The sequence below is a fragment of the Aythya ferina genome (assembly GCF_964211825.1).
Source record: "Aythya ferina genome assembly, chromosome: 6".
NCBI classification, from domain to species: domain Eukaryota; kingdom Metazoa; phylum Chordata; class Aves; order Anseriformes; family Anatidae; genus Aythya; species Aythya ferina.
In genome coordinates, this window is record NC_140303.1 from 28649777 (window position 1) to 28664785 (window position 15009).

General features: G+C 34.8%; 1 protein-coding gene across 8 annotated transcripts in view; it reads right to left on the minus strand.

Moving 5' to 3' along the window:
* PTPN4 (protein tyrosine phosphatase non-receptor type 4) overlaps positions 1-15009 on the minus strand; it is a 114183-nt gene that overhangs the window by 58383 nt on the left and 40791 nt on the right. For 5 of the 8 annotated variants that reach the window (XM_084524524.1, XM_084524520.1, XM_084524521.1 and 2 more), the window contains 4 exons: positions 14781-14935; positions 8165-8272; positions 3431-3473; positions 3256-3355 (listed from right to left, as the gene is read on the minus strand). In XM_084524524.1, the coding sequence (XP_084380650.1) occupies positions 3256-3355; positions 3431-3473; positions 8165-8272; positions 14781-14918 (389 nt within the window). In that variant the 5' untranslated portion in view covers positions 14919-14935. The remainder of the gene's footprint in view (positions 1-3255; positions 3356-3430; positions 3474-8164; positions 8273-14780; positions 14936-15009) is intronic. The other 3 variants (XM_084524525.1, XM_084524523.1, XM_084524526.1) reach the window with 1 other exon arrangement.

Consider the following 15009-nt stretch of genomic DNA (forward strand, 5'->3'; position numbering starts at 1 on the left):
AAAAAAGAAAAAAGAGCCTTCATGATGACTAAGTGTAACAATAGAACAATTCAGCACGCAAGCCAAAAGTCAAAGATGGCATCTATATACACTGCTAACTTAATAAGAATGATTTATACTCCAGGTAGATAAAAAGAGTTAGCTTATTCTCATCAAATATTTGACATTACTTGGTTTTCATTTAGACTAAACTAATTAGTCTCAGTATTTTGGCATCACATTCTTAAATAACAGTTGTGGATTTTATTATGTTAAAAGCCTTCTAAAAGTCTTTTGACTTCCCTTGAACTTCTGTTCTGAAGGTTTTTTTTGTTTATGATGTGAGAAAAGCTCGTTTTAGAAGTTGTTCTACTCTTCACATGCACACTCTTTCAAGTAAGGAAGGAGATGGGAACAGCAAAAGGAGCAGACTAACACTTTAAACTAAGGACTACTTTCAACCAAATGTTAGCAGCAGAAACTCTGTAACATAAAAACAAAACAAAAAAATAAGAAACCTGAACCTTCCCAGTGAGTGGAAAATTTTAACATCGTTCCTGTCTTCTTATAAATTTGTTAAGTTTTGGAACATCCTACATCATTATTACATAAACTAGCCATTTTCCTTTTGTAGTTCTGCTTTGGAAGTACTGTCAGCCACACTTGTTCATCATAAACATTCAACAATTATGTATCAAAAATACTCGCTTTAAGTCTGACTAAAACCAAACATTAAATATTTTCCAATATTAACTTGCACTAAGAAGTTCAAAACAATATATATAACTATTATATATCATATGATTTCTCATAATTGTTTAGACTAAGATTCAGCGTAGTCTTCAGAAACTGGTTACCACTTCGAAAACTTTCACAAACATTTACAAATACATACAGAAATCAAGTCATTTACAAGCTAAATTTAGTGAAAGGTAAAACATTTCACATTTGAAATAGTATCAGGAAAATACTTGCAAACTGATAAGCAAAGATGTTAGCTCCTGTATGCTCAACTCCTACAAAACCTTCTAGAGGATCCTGGACCTCAAGGAATGGCAACAAGCTTTGTTTCTGGTATTAATCCTAAGAAGTTAAAACTGAGACACTAAACAGGCTTTAGAGAACTCAAAATACTTTCTCACTTTGCATCTTAGAATGCACATTGATTAAAAAAAAAAGAAGAAACAGATGAAGCAAATTTATTCACCTATTAAAGAAATGTAAATCAATACTTCCCACTGTTAACATTCATGGCTGTAAAAACATGGAAAAATTCTGCACGTGCAGATGTATTTTTTATTCTTTACTTTTTGTAAAAGGCATTATTAGAAATATGCCATGGTACTTAATGGACCTGATGATTAACGAATACTAATCAGAGTTCATTTTCCATCCACTGTTTTCAGTGAACAGTGAAATTAATTGCTTGTTAGCTAACCACCCCAGTTCAAACACTGGTGTCTTGCATAGTATTAAGCAAAATGGGAAATCAATAGAAGCTGTATTAATGTAGATCTGAAAATCTGTACAACAAATTCAGCTAAACCAATTAAGAAGGCTTTGATTGCATTACAATGTTTTCATCTTCCTTAAATATAGGGAAAAGGATAAGACAGAATTATTGTTAACTGGAGTCATTGTTAATAAAGAGGCTGTCCTGTGATGAGCAGAACTAACGAAGCTTCATCTCCTACCAATGTAAGTTCTTAAAGCTAAACCCTCCAACACAAGCTGAGCTCCCACTGACCCTTTTCTGACCTGAGGCATTCATAACCTGCCTCCCCCTCACAAATTCTCAGAGGTCTAATTTAAAGATATGAGCCTGCACTGAACCTTTCCAATCTATTCGTATTGCCTCACGTTAGCTCATTCTTCTTATTATTTTTTTCCATGAAATTTATAAAAACTGAGTACTTTTTGAAAAGTCTCATCGTGAATGGAAACTCAAAAGCACACACTTTGTTTCTTTCCTTTTCTGGTGGCTTTTTTTCATTTGTTTTGTTTTTGTTGGTTGGTTTTGTTTTAAGAGGGGAAATGCTGATTACATGAAAGGACCACATGTCAGTGACAAGGCATCCTAATTTCACTACAAAAACCCCACGGATAATGGCATTCTCTTTATAATAATTCCAAATATAAATGAGTTTTCTCAGGGGCAATTAGGCCTATTAGCTAAAAAGGCAGAGCTGACCCAGATACGGCAATCCTACATTACTTCTTACCTAAATGGCTGCTGTATTTATAGCAGCACTGTATTTACAGCATAACATTTATGTAAACAGTTGTGTTTTTTCTTTACTGTTTGCTTGATATAGATAAGCATTTGCTGTTTTTTCATTTCCTTAGTAATATTTTATATTGCCCTTCAATCCAAATTACATATTTTTCATTACTCTAATATAGTATATTGCAAAATTCTCTGAGTAAATATTTCAGTAAAACAAAGACTAATCTGGGGCTCATTTTTGTAAATTCTGACTACATAGATGTGTACAAATTTTTGTTAAAAATTTGACAAATCCAACGTTATAAACAAATATGGAGCCAAATTTTCACAGTTTCAGTGCTTAGGTTTCTAAAGCTATCTTTAATAATTTAGATATTGAACAGGGCTGACCTGTTTTCAGAACGGCTGACATCCAAAAATTGCAATCTGTCAAATCACACCACTTATGTAGAAGAGTAGAACTAATACTGAAAACATGAGGCATTTCTTCAGGAGCTATCTGCAACTCAAAAACCTCCTAACTGGATTCACACTGAGCATTTTCTTCAGCAAACTTCAACACATTGCTAGCAAAATGAGCTCACATCATTCAAGCTAAGACTACAAATATATGAACACAGATGAACTTATTAGTGCCAGGCAGAAAACTGGAAAAAAAAAATGCAGAAAGCTCAGGATTTTTTTAATCATAAAGGAGAACATAATTAAGGATAAAATTAAATTTTGCTCACTGATAAATTGCAGGATTAAGTTTTTCCCTTCTTTTATTTTCTCTTTCCTGTTCCTACTTTATAGTATTTTCTTTATGCAGTTACTTAATTTTGCATATATATTTGTAAATTTATTCATAGAGGTTTTTTGTTATGTTGATTTGGTGCAACTGCATAGTTCCTGCCTGTAATTATCAGGCAAAAAATAGAAGCCTGCATATACTACACACAAAAAATGCTACAAGAAAATTTACGTGTTATACCTTTAAAAAAAAAAGTTTTCCCCTTAGACATAAACCTTCTAGAAAAATATGTCATTGATGAATTAACTAGACCTACCTTGTATATTCTTCTTGGAGCTTGTTTGGATCACTTACAAAAAACTTAACTCTCAAGTTCAAACTGTGAGGAGATCCTCCTATGGTCAAGGAAAGTATTTCTAATTAATCAAGGCACCTTGGAAAAACATCATTATAATGATGTATGAATTGTCCAAATACATATACGTACTCACTTTTTAATTGTTTCCTGATAGGTTTGTTTGGATCCAACCACCTCTGGAAAGAGATAAATTATAACACTAATTTTAGAGAAACAAAAAAGCACGAATTATAGCTGTATACATGTATATCAAGAACCATTGTAATTTTGTTACTTTTTATTTGATCCTTTACCAAAACATCCTATTGGCATACAAAGTATTACCATAGACTCTGGAAGGACACCAACATTATCACGAGCAGTTGCTGGTCTTCTCTACCTGAGATTGATCTCTGCTGTCCAGGTATCTGTCTGTTATAGTATTAGGACAACTACAACATGGTTATTGTCACCTGTACCTGACAGAGGTTAGAACTCAGGGTGTGTTTAACCATCTTTAGCAATTCTTTAAACTGATTATCTCAGGTAAACTAACTGTGGCAGTGAAAAGCAAAGGCTAATTTACTGTCCTCGGAAGTTAATTTGCTTAAACCAGTTCAGGTTCCTTCTAACTCTGCAGTTCGCTTGTCTGACACATCCAGAGTGATCCCACTGGCTCACAGATTCTCCTCCAATTGTCAGTCAACTCTGCTACATCCCTAATTATGATCTTGTAAATCAAAGACTCAGCCTACTGAACTACTGGATTAAGGCCTACAGAACATTTTTACCAACCTTGATCGTCTCTATGGGAGCATATTGCTTTGGCATATTCACCCATAGTATATGCAGATCTTTATAAAATCAACGCTGCAACTTTCAGAAAGAAGTGTGGTTCTTAGGAAAGCCCTACAAGATATTTAAACAGCTCCCTCTACCACCCCAGCAGATCCTGTACCAACGTACTTTAGCTAACTTACACCTTCACTTCTGATAAATACCATTTCGTTCTTCATCCTGCCTTGGAATGCAAGCCCACAAGCCCCAGGAACCAGCTGCATGGCCACAGATCCCTCATGTGAACCATAGAGTCCAAGTCATGTATGGCACACAACTACCTCAAACTTACCACCCCCCTTTGGAGGAAGCAAACTGACTTGAAATATTTGATACACACTACAGATCTGAAGTTAGTTCAGTCATTTCATTTGTTGGGAATACAAAATAATGCTGACCAGATCCAAATGTGGTATCCTTCTAGCAGACGGCTTGAGAAGAACATGATTAAAAACACTTGAGTATCTTTAAACAGGGAGTTTTGATTCAATATACATAGATAAATACATAGATCTGACTGATAATCCTCTGACTTTTTTTTTCTCCAAGAAATACTGCTTGAGATTATAGTTAATCCAGAAAACCTGGAATTTAAATGCTTAGCAGAAAAGCTTGCGTTCACTTCCTTCTGGTTGCAAAAATCAATTTGGAATGTACTAATATAGCTTAAACCACAGAAGAGTAACTTTTTTTTTTTTTTTTTTAACTGTATTTAACAAGCAATATCCATGCTTCACATGATATAACTGGATCCAAACATAAAACGTGAGAGACTGCAGAGCATTAAATCGCTTAACAGGATAAGAAGCTGAAGCTGACATGGTTCAGGCAAAACTAACAGAAGTTTATGGGTCAAGGTGCTGGTAGCAAGAAGCGTTATCCGATGTGGTTCAGACTTGCTAGCACGTCTGAGGGGTAGGAATATCTGGGATTCCCTCTTCCCCAGGCTGCTCCAGGCCCCCACAACCAGTCACAGCACTCCGCTGTAGGAAGCATCAATGCTTCCTGTGTTGATTTGTGCTAGGACATGAGCTTTATACAAATACATAAAGCTTGGGCAGTTTATGCAATTCGCATTTAGACACAGTGATAGAGGTTTCACACTCAATTGGCAGAATTCTCTTTTTTCCCCGTCAGTTTTGCGTCCTGCAGCATTTCAGTATCCTAGTAATATTCCAGTGTGTTATTACACATGTAACCGCAGTATTTGACAATCCAATCTGTTTCCTTTGCACAAATGAGCAAAGTGTAAAAGTAAGCTGATATCAAAACCCAGAATTAATCAAACCCATAAATCTTCAGCTTAGACTACTAGTAGTTGTAAAAATTTTATTTAGCTCTGACATATTTTGATGGCAAGTAGATAGTTGCTGAAAAGCCAAATATTTTAGAAGGAATATTAAGCTGTTAAAGCATGTGCTTGTATCAACTATCTGTGAAGTCACTCTTCTTTTGGAATAACTATTAGTATCTATTAGTGTTGTGTTCAACTACTTCCAGACAGATAAACTAAAAAAAATGTTTAGAGTTCTAAGCCTTGTAATGCCAGGTAAGTGTGAATAAGAAACACTACGTTTCTAAATGTTGAATAAAATATTCAATGGTGTTAAATTAAAGGCATTTTAATCAAAGCTGAAAAATAATTTAGGTTTTTCTACAGTGTGACTTTGGCTTTTCAGCCTTGGAACAAAGTTTAGATTGATAAAATTAAATTATGGCTATCCTGCCAATGTCATAATAGAACCATATATGAAGTTACAAAAGAAAACTCCATTAAATATCTGCAGCGTATTACGTTGCTGATTTTTAAAGTTTCAATGCTCTGGAATTTCCTTTCAATTAAAGCACATCAACTACTAACAAAACTTAGTTTCAGAAGAGTCCCTTTCTTTATCTGTTATGGTGATGAGCCGACAGCTGCTTTTACATCGTGAACAACACGAAATGTGACTTAAAGCCCTGCAAGTGCCTTGGCTAGAAAAGAAATCACCTTACAAGATAATGAAAACACACCCAAAATGTTACTTGTTATCCCAGCTGATGATGATCATGCCACCCAATAACTAGATAAAACAAAACAGACAATGTCCCTTTAACGTATGATTTCATGAGCACAAGTCTCATCATTTCACTTGTAACTACAAGGCGATACTGACTCTTTACAGTGCCCTAGATCACAGTGATGCTCATCTAAACTCCATCACTTCTGGAGTCCCCTATTTCCACTTCAAGAGAGAACATTCATTAGAACCCCCCGTTTGGGGGAGGGAATACAATGCTACTGATACCTGGGATCAGTTGTATTTATTTATTTAAGTTTTGCAGCCACGCATAATACTGGTTATAGGGCATGGAAATGTAATAGCCAATTCAAATTTAACTGAAATAATGCGAGCTGAAGCAGAGCTGTACTTCAAGAGCTACATTTCCATTTCAATCATGCAATCACTTTGATCAAAGTAAACTCCTCAAATCCTATTTAATACCTTACTAAATCTACACAAGCAATACATCATAAGCTACAGAAATGCCTCTTGAATTCAGAATAACAGGTATGTCTACATAGTACAAAGAAAGGATTCTAACAGCAGAAGACTGATGTTTAAAACAGAAGACCCTGTGGTTTGGATGAGTGCAGGGGGCTGAATGCAAATCTCTGGAAGGTTTAACCACTTAAAAACAGACTTAATTCCAAATATTCCTTTCTCACAAATAAATCTAAGTAGTACACTTTGTACTTCTACTTGTTTAAAAACAGCTAGTAACTCTTCATGGAGCGCTGCTCAAAAGGTCTACAAGCAGCATTTCCCATGGATGCATAGGTTATTTTTTTTTTTTTCTCACGGCAGAGATTGAAACAGACCAGTTTAAAAAACAAAAACATCTCCCACTGTAGCAATGACAAAAATTCACGGTTGAGTTAGACTCAGGTAACTTCATCTAACCCTGCAAAAAGATGCAATACTCGAAGAGCACCACCAAATGCATTACTTTTGCTTAAACACTGATTAAGCTCTCCATTTCTCACGACCCAAACATCACCCATCTTTCTTCCCGTTTCAACCTTCATCTACTTTAACATGCTGCCTGAATGCTGATTATTACCATATAATTAACTTGGATAGTTTTCTCAACTGCCATTTAATTAATTCACTTGATCTGATTTGTTCATTATGCCAGCCTCCAGTGTTTCTACCACACATATATTACTATTTCCCTACTTCTGTCATTGTTCTCCCCTACCAGTGTTTCTCCCTAATTCTGTTTCTTAATTCTGCTCCACCTTCTAGTAGAAATGCTATTCTAATTCTATGCCTCTCATCTACCAAATTGATCAATGAAAATACCATTCTCAAGTACATCAAATAACCATGTATTCAAATTGGTGCATTAAAAAAAACGGCTTAAGGAGCAAATAAAATATTCATGTGTTCTTTATTCATGAAATCACTCTTTTGAGAACATTCTGAAAACAAGCCCAACCAACAAGATTGAAGAGCATCTCCCATGTGAGAAGACAGCACACTTCATGGTATCATTTGTGTTCTTGTACAGGTAAATTCAGCAATAGAAAAAAAGTAAAACTATTAAAATGTTATAATATTTAAATAAATATTAATGTTAAATATTTTGCTATCATTATTGCAATGTTGTAAAAGAAGAACTTCAATTCCTGGTTCAAGCAGGTGAGAAATAATATATATAATATATAATCCTTTCTCCACTCTCAAGATTTTAATTTTGTTCCACATATTAGAATACAGTTGTCCGGGTGAGCAAATCAAAACTGTATTTCAAAAAGCTAAGAAACATTTTTTTTTTCCCTGGAGAAAAATAGAAAGAAAAGACATGTAGTACTTTTCAATGCACTGCAATGTGCATTAAATCTATCAAATCAAAAACCTACAGCATTCCTGTAGAAAATCTGATCTACCAAAACAAACAAATTAAAATTTTAACAATTAAGTATCCTCTAAACAATAAAACATGATCCTTATATATTTATATTAAATGAATTAAAACTATGATTTATAAAACAGATCCAACTTACAGGGTTATCAGTGGATTCATCAGCCAACTGTAAACCAAAGTAATCCCTCTCTGTCAAATCGAGATGCTTGAAGACTATATCCAATAGAACTTGTCCCTGATCATGTTTCTGCAGAGAACAAATACACGTATACACTGTTTAATGAACAAATACATAATTGGACACATAAAGTTCATGCAGGTAAAGCACATACTTTCAGATGTGATCTAGCAGTCTAAATTATAAACGTCACAAAGACCATCCTAGCAGCACTATTTTTAAACAAGCTCTATCTCTCTTCTGAAACATATGTAAGGAATTATTTTTCCTCTGTCATGTTCTGACAGTAAGAACTTCTCACTTCTCAGCTAGCTACATGATTATTTCTGAAAGCTGTTCATTAACCAAATTTGATATTTAAAAGGATTACTGGAAAGCAAAAAGAAAGGAGAAAAGAGGGCTAGGATTTGACAAAGGACTTTCTAGTGTCATTTGGGTCACTGAATATAGAAAGTTTTTCAGGCCTGCACAGGTTATTCTTGCTTCTTGATCTGAAAATCTTCTCCTGAATCTAAATGAACCAGCATATTGAAAATGCTTCCACAGTTAAATGGCACAGACAGCTGAAGCAGACAAATACACAGCTGAGAAGCAGTGTCATTTAAGTATGTTCTCTTAAAGATACTTTAACTAATTCAAATAAACTGAACAGTAACATTTCTTTCCATAGACAAGTGGACAAACTTGATTTTTACTGCAGAGGCAACTCTTACCCACAACACGATATAAAAAGAATCTGTGTGGTTGCGGGTACCTAGCAATTTTTTGCCTAACCTGAAAACATTGCCAACACATAATTTAAAGGCAAAGTGTGACATTCTGACTAGACTCCATAAATACATTTGGTGAAATCTGAAGGATTTTCCCAAAGAAGTTATGAAGTATCAGTAGCTTCTTGAAGCACAAAAGATGACGAAAAATTCTGCAAGCAAAGCTGTCAAACGAGAAACATGCTGAAAGATATGATTAATACATTTTCCACACAGATTTTCTACTTCTTTGGCACCAAGCAAGCTTCTAATGATGTTCTAGGTGCCAAGTATTATTGATGCTGCAGTGGATTTCAGATACATCTTGCCTTGTTTACTGTAGGCAATATTTTGAAAGAATAACAGAAATAGAAGACTCCTGCTCGCAAATGACCTTGCTCCTCATAAGATATTATAAAATAGGTTACTTTCACAGCAGCTATATCTGAAATATATAGCTAAAAGGTCAGAAGGTTTTACTTAATATCTATAAACAAGAGAAACTCTACAAATCATATTCTGACAATTTGTTTACATCAAACAGAATACTATCAATTATTTTTTGTTGTTGTTCAGCTGAAGTTATGCTGAAGCTGAGTAAAATCAGTCTAAATCTTTTATTTGGGGGCTAAAAGTTCCAAGAAATCTGATAATTTATTTCAGAATAATTATAAAAAAAAAAAACAGAGAATAGTTATCAACCAATTATGTCTGAAATTTTGCCAGCAGGATAATCGTAACTGTAGCTCTGCCTATTTAAGTTGCAGTTACATAAGATATGTATTCACATATATTCACGTATAAGACACATATATTCATTTATCTGGCTAAGTAAAAGTGACCTGTGAGTTGCTATATTTACTATGAGAAATGATCTTATTTTAAAACACAATTAGGGAAAAGAGATTTCTTAATGTTTAAGAAAATCTAACAGTGAATAGGTTTCAACGTTATTAAAAGGTTCACTACTAAAGAAAATTCAACTCCAATAAACAAGAACAAGCGAAAACCCACAGATGTTAACATAATAAGTACATGACAGCGTAAGTGTATAAGGCATTTTTAATGTACAATTCCAAAAATAGTTACTTCCATTTTACTAAATTAGGAGTTTCTGATATATTTTGAAATAAACCAGTAATCAGTATAATTTTTTCAACAAATTAAACTAATTTTAAAATTACATAGCAACACTAATTGCTTCTTGGCATTTTTCCCTATGTAGATTTAAATCAGAACTCAAACTAAGTTATGAGAGTAATGATCAAAACAAGGGAGAGGTTTGGAACCCCAGTTCAGACTTACATTTAGTACAGCTAGCATGCAGGTTATCAGTTCTGTACTTTTTTTTTATTTAACATTTAAAACCAAGAATTTATAGTTTCTTAAATATATAAATAAATGAATGTACAAAAAATACTGTAAGCTTAGAACGTGCTGATCAACTTTAATTTACAAGTATGAAATGTCATTTCATGACAGCAAGGAAGCTGGACCATTACTAGAGGTCCTGCTAGAAGGCAGAATGAATGAAAGGTATTTCTCCTGAAACAGAGCAGCAAGTTTGGTAAGAGGAGACGAGTTTCAACATGAAGCATTTGTTTTGATCACGTTTTACTCTCAGTGCAAAATAAAGATAAGCATCTAGTAAAACCAGACCTCAGTTTAACCCATCTTCGATATTTATATAATGATGTTGCAGCCTGCCAGAGCAGGTGAAGGTCACAATCCTGTTTGTTGTGTAAGGTCCAAAATATTTGTAATACTACCACAGTCACTGAATAGCTGCTATAAATTAAAAAAAAAAAAAAAAAAAAAAAAAAAAAAAGGCATGACAAGTATCTATTTTTGTCTTTTTTTAATAAAAAAAAATCAAAACCAATGTATGTGATCTAGCATAAAAAGAAATGTGGTTTATTCCTAAAGGTAAACATTATTATTTCTTCTTAAAAGAGAGAATAATGGAAAAATAAGCAGACAATAAAAACCATCTAATATAAAACTACCCACTGCAATTAGCTATTTCTCAACTGAGTGGTGAAGTCAGCTAGAAAGAACTTCATTACTTCGTAGATGGATACAAAACATAGCAACATTTTTGCTAAGAATATTAGAATTTTATGCATACACATTATTAATAATCATATTAATAATCATTAAAGTCAAATGTCTTGTATTTTGGCATTTCAGAAAAAATCAACACTAGACATCAGTGTATAAACTGCAATTTACCACCCAGTGGCTAACATCCAGTACACGATACCGACATGACAATTTTGATCACAAAAGGATTGTTACCTGGTTACAAACACCCTTCTTTGAAAAATTATCGAAACATCTACACTTACCTAGCTTTAATGCCTCCTTACCAATTATAATCACCACCTTCCCAATTTATGTAACCGACATTCTGGTTTTGTAGCTGGCCAACACACCAGGATGCATTTACAACAAACGCCAGGAGATACTATCACTGCAATGCCAGATTTGTATTTCTCGTGGCACAGGCTTGAATGGCAGGTACTTGGCCTTCCCAGGACTGCAGCAGAACCATGAGGGGGTCAGACAAGTCCTGCTGCACACAGATTGAGAGTGCTCGTGCTCTTACTTTGCTAAGGACAGCACTGAAACCCTTCCTCTCAGCGCACTGGTGTAATTCTGTTCCAACAAGCAAACCCATTCGACGAAGAGCCAGAACTGCACTGCTGCCTCCTTTTATTCTATAGCTTAAATGAACTTTTAAAGCATTTTGAAAAAATAAATGTTTCCCAGTGGGAGATTTACTTTTTCCTTTTTCTTTCTTTCAAAAGAAGACAATTGCAAATATTAACTTATTAGAGTATGTCACCTCTCCAATAGGTTATTGGAGTTTTTACTTGCATGAAAAGGACTCTGAGACGAAGCAAAGCATTTGTTGGTGACAGCTAACCCACTAGCCTTGCTCACAGAACAACTCATCCCATCTATATTGCCTTAGTTTTCTAAGGTGATCTCTTTGTACTGGCTTTCAGGAAATACTGCAAAGTCAGCTTGCACAGGAAAGAGACAACAAGGTATTTAAACAATTACATAAGTCAAAATAATTTGATCTTGAAGCAGGTTTATGCAAATCATTAACTCAAGTTATTCTCAATTCTTCCTGCTCTGCCTTTTACACCACATGCTTTCCAATGTGGAAGCAGGACTTCTGCATTTGGTAAGCAGAGCATTTTACACAGAAAATTTCTGCTCCTCAGACATATATACAGGTTAGTTCCAACTGATTATTTTGCCTACAACCAAAATAACCTATGGCTAGCTACAGGCCGCAGGGATTATTTTATTTGATTTGTTATGCTCTATACAACATAATGTTGAACACAAAGAAATTTTGCAGATCAGTGGAAGAGGCTGGTTGAAACGTGAACATAAAACATGTCGTATAAATTATCAGGAGACATTGCCCGTGATCAGTATTTTGCTGTTGGAGGAGAAATATCATTTGAATACATTTTTATTAATACAACACTGCTCACTTCAGATGATTAAGCTTTACAACCATTAGCATACAGAATACCTATGGCAATCCCCAGGAGAAAGAAACCTTGCTAATTTACTTGATGTTATCTTTGTTCTTCCTATTCTGAAAATAATTCCATTAATATTTATTGCCAAGTATTGTGTCAACCACAATAAAGTAAAACACAGCTATAAACCCTGAAAACCTGTATACCATGTTGGTTTGCATACATTTCCTATGATAGGTTACTTAAGAATTGTCATAACTCCACATATTTGAAAAACGGGGGAAAAAAAAAAAAAAAAAAAAAAAACACAGATTAAGGCTAAAACATTGGGTCAAAAGGTTGAGCACCAAGGAACTTTTTATTCCCTAATCTCAGTTTTAATAGACAAAACTTTCAGGCTGTTCTGTATAAGCAATAAATAGTGATCTGGGCAACTAAAATATTTAGTACACTAGGGTGGTAGGAAGAATATATTACACACTTCTCAGCAGAGCCAGAATAGATATTTGGGGATTCATGACTGCTTGTTCTCCTCTACAAAAGCACTAGCATTCTCTTAAGAGACAAACTTTTTGTATATCTGCATTAAAATGAATCATCGCTGCCCATAACTGTTGTACAATAATTATTCCTTATTTTAACAAACTTCTATTAAAAAAAAAAAACAACCACCAACAAACTTCCATTCAGACACTAATCTTGCAAACTTAAACACCCGAAAGCAAAGAACATATTTACAATTTCTCATGCACCTTTATTGCTTTCTCTTCAACCACATCCTGAGCATGCTATTTTTCAGCAGGCAGTATAGACCAGGAAACCACTAGCATGAATGAGAAGGTGACAGATACAGAAGAGCAATGAAATATTGTAGGAAAAAAGGATATAGGAGAGGTTACCCCAGAAAGAAGATGAGGCTTGAGAATGATACATTAAAACCTTCATCAGTCATACCTCTGCCTACCCCATCATGTAAAATTCCCACCTTTAACTTCTCAGGAGTTCAGAATAATGAAATAGCTCTTCTGAAAATGAAATGAAATGAAGTAACTCTTCTGAAATAGCTCCCAAATCAACTATAAAAATATCTTAAGAGAACATCCCAAAACCTTTTATTCCGATTGAACAATTTACTATTATAGTTGGAAGGATCCTCTACACTACTATGCAAAATAACCACCAAGTCTACATTCTAAATCTTAATCCACTAGGCACTGGATCCTTGGGCATTTCTGCTAGGTAACAGATTCTGTTACTCAGAGACCTGGAGGCTGCACAAGCTCAAATAACCTGATTACAAAGGAATGCAATCACTCTCACAAATCTTCCCCAAAACATGCAAATTTATCATCCTACCTGAAGAGTGGACATCAAAATTCAATAGAATTATTGAGCATTGGAACTTTTTCAGATGGTCCAAATTAAACTTGCTCACATAGATTTGAAAACTGCTTCAGTTTCTCCCTCACCTTGTTGATGAAGTCCCACAGCCTTATCTGTATCATGCTACTCCGTCACTTCATTCACTGAATCATGCCACCTGTAACTTTTACCACAGTGTTGTTTACCATTTTTCTCCACAGAAGTTATCAGTTCTACAGCTATAAAGTAAAAGCTGGGTTGTGCTTTTACCCCCAGGAGACCCCACTGCTTCTTTCCTGTTGAGTTCTGATTCTTCTCAGAAAATGATCATTTTAAATGCTCTAATGCTTTCCTGTGAAATTCCAGGCTCATTTATAGAAGTAACTTTTCCTAGTAACAGCCCTCAACATGAATTTCCCTATTTTCCTTCCTGCCATTACGAGGTAGTGTGTTTAAGCAAGGGAAATCACAGAACAAGAGAGAACACAATGCCAGAAAAGCAAAAAGCAAAGGGATACTTTAACATGGTAACTGTAACCCAATAATAACCATCCACATGATTGAACATATTTAGTTACATAGTCAAAACAAGAGTTACTTTTATACTCATGCCCAAAATGAAAAAACAGAACTGGCTAAAAGGAAAGCTTGCTTCTCATTCAACTGATAGGCAAAGTTGCCCTCCATTTTCACTACACAGCACTCGGTCCGTGAAGAAAATTACTAGAAATAAACTATTCTTTATATATTGAATTTTGAAATTAAGATGTTAGTACCACAGAGGATGCCAGAATGACTAAGTCCACAGTGACTCAGTATGTACAAGTACAAGCATGCCCACCTGAACATAGCTTCCACTTCTATTCCACGCTTAACGCTGCTTTGGAAGTCAAACTCTAGCAACACAAGTGGAGCAAAGGGAAGCCAGCTCAGTGACATTGCAATAATCAAATTACTTACATTAACTCTGAAAGCTTGTACAGTGTTATCCAGGAGAAGAATGTTGCAGACCACCTCCGTATGCTGCCTGTCTCGTGCCAGCTCAGATGCTCGTACATTGTAGGTTCTGCCAGCAGGCAATCGGAAACGTGCGGTCATTACTGTCCACACAGAGTCTTTAGGAAAAACAAAAAAAAACACACACACACAATTAAAAAAAAAAAAATCAAAAAAATCAAAGGCAAGAACA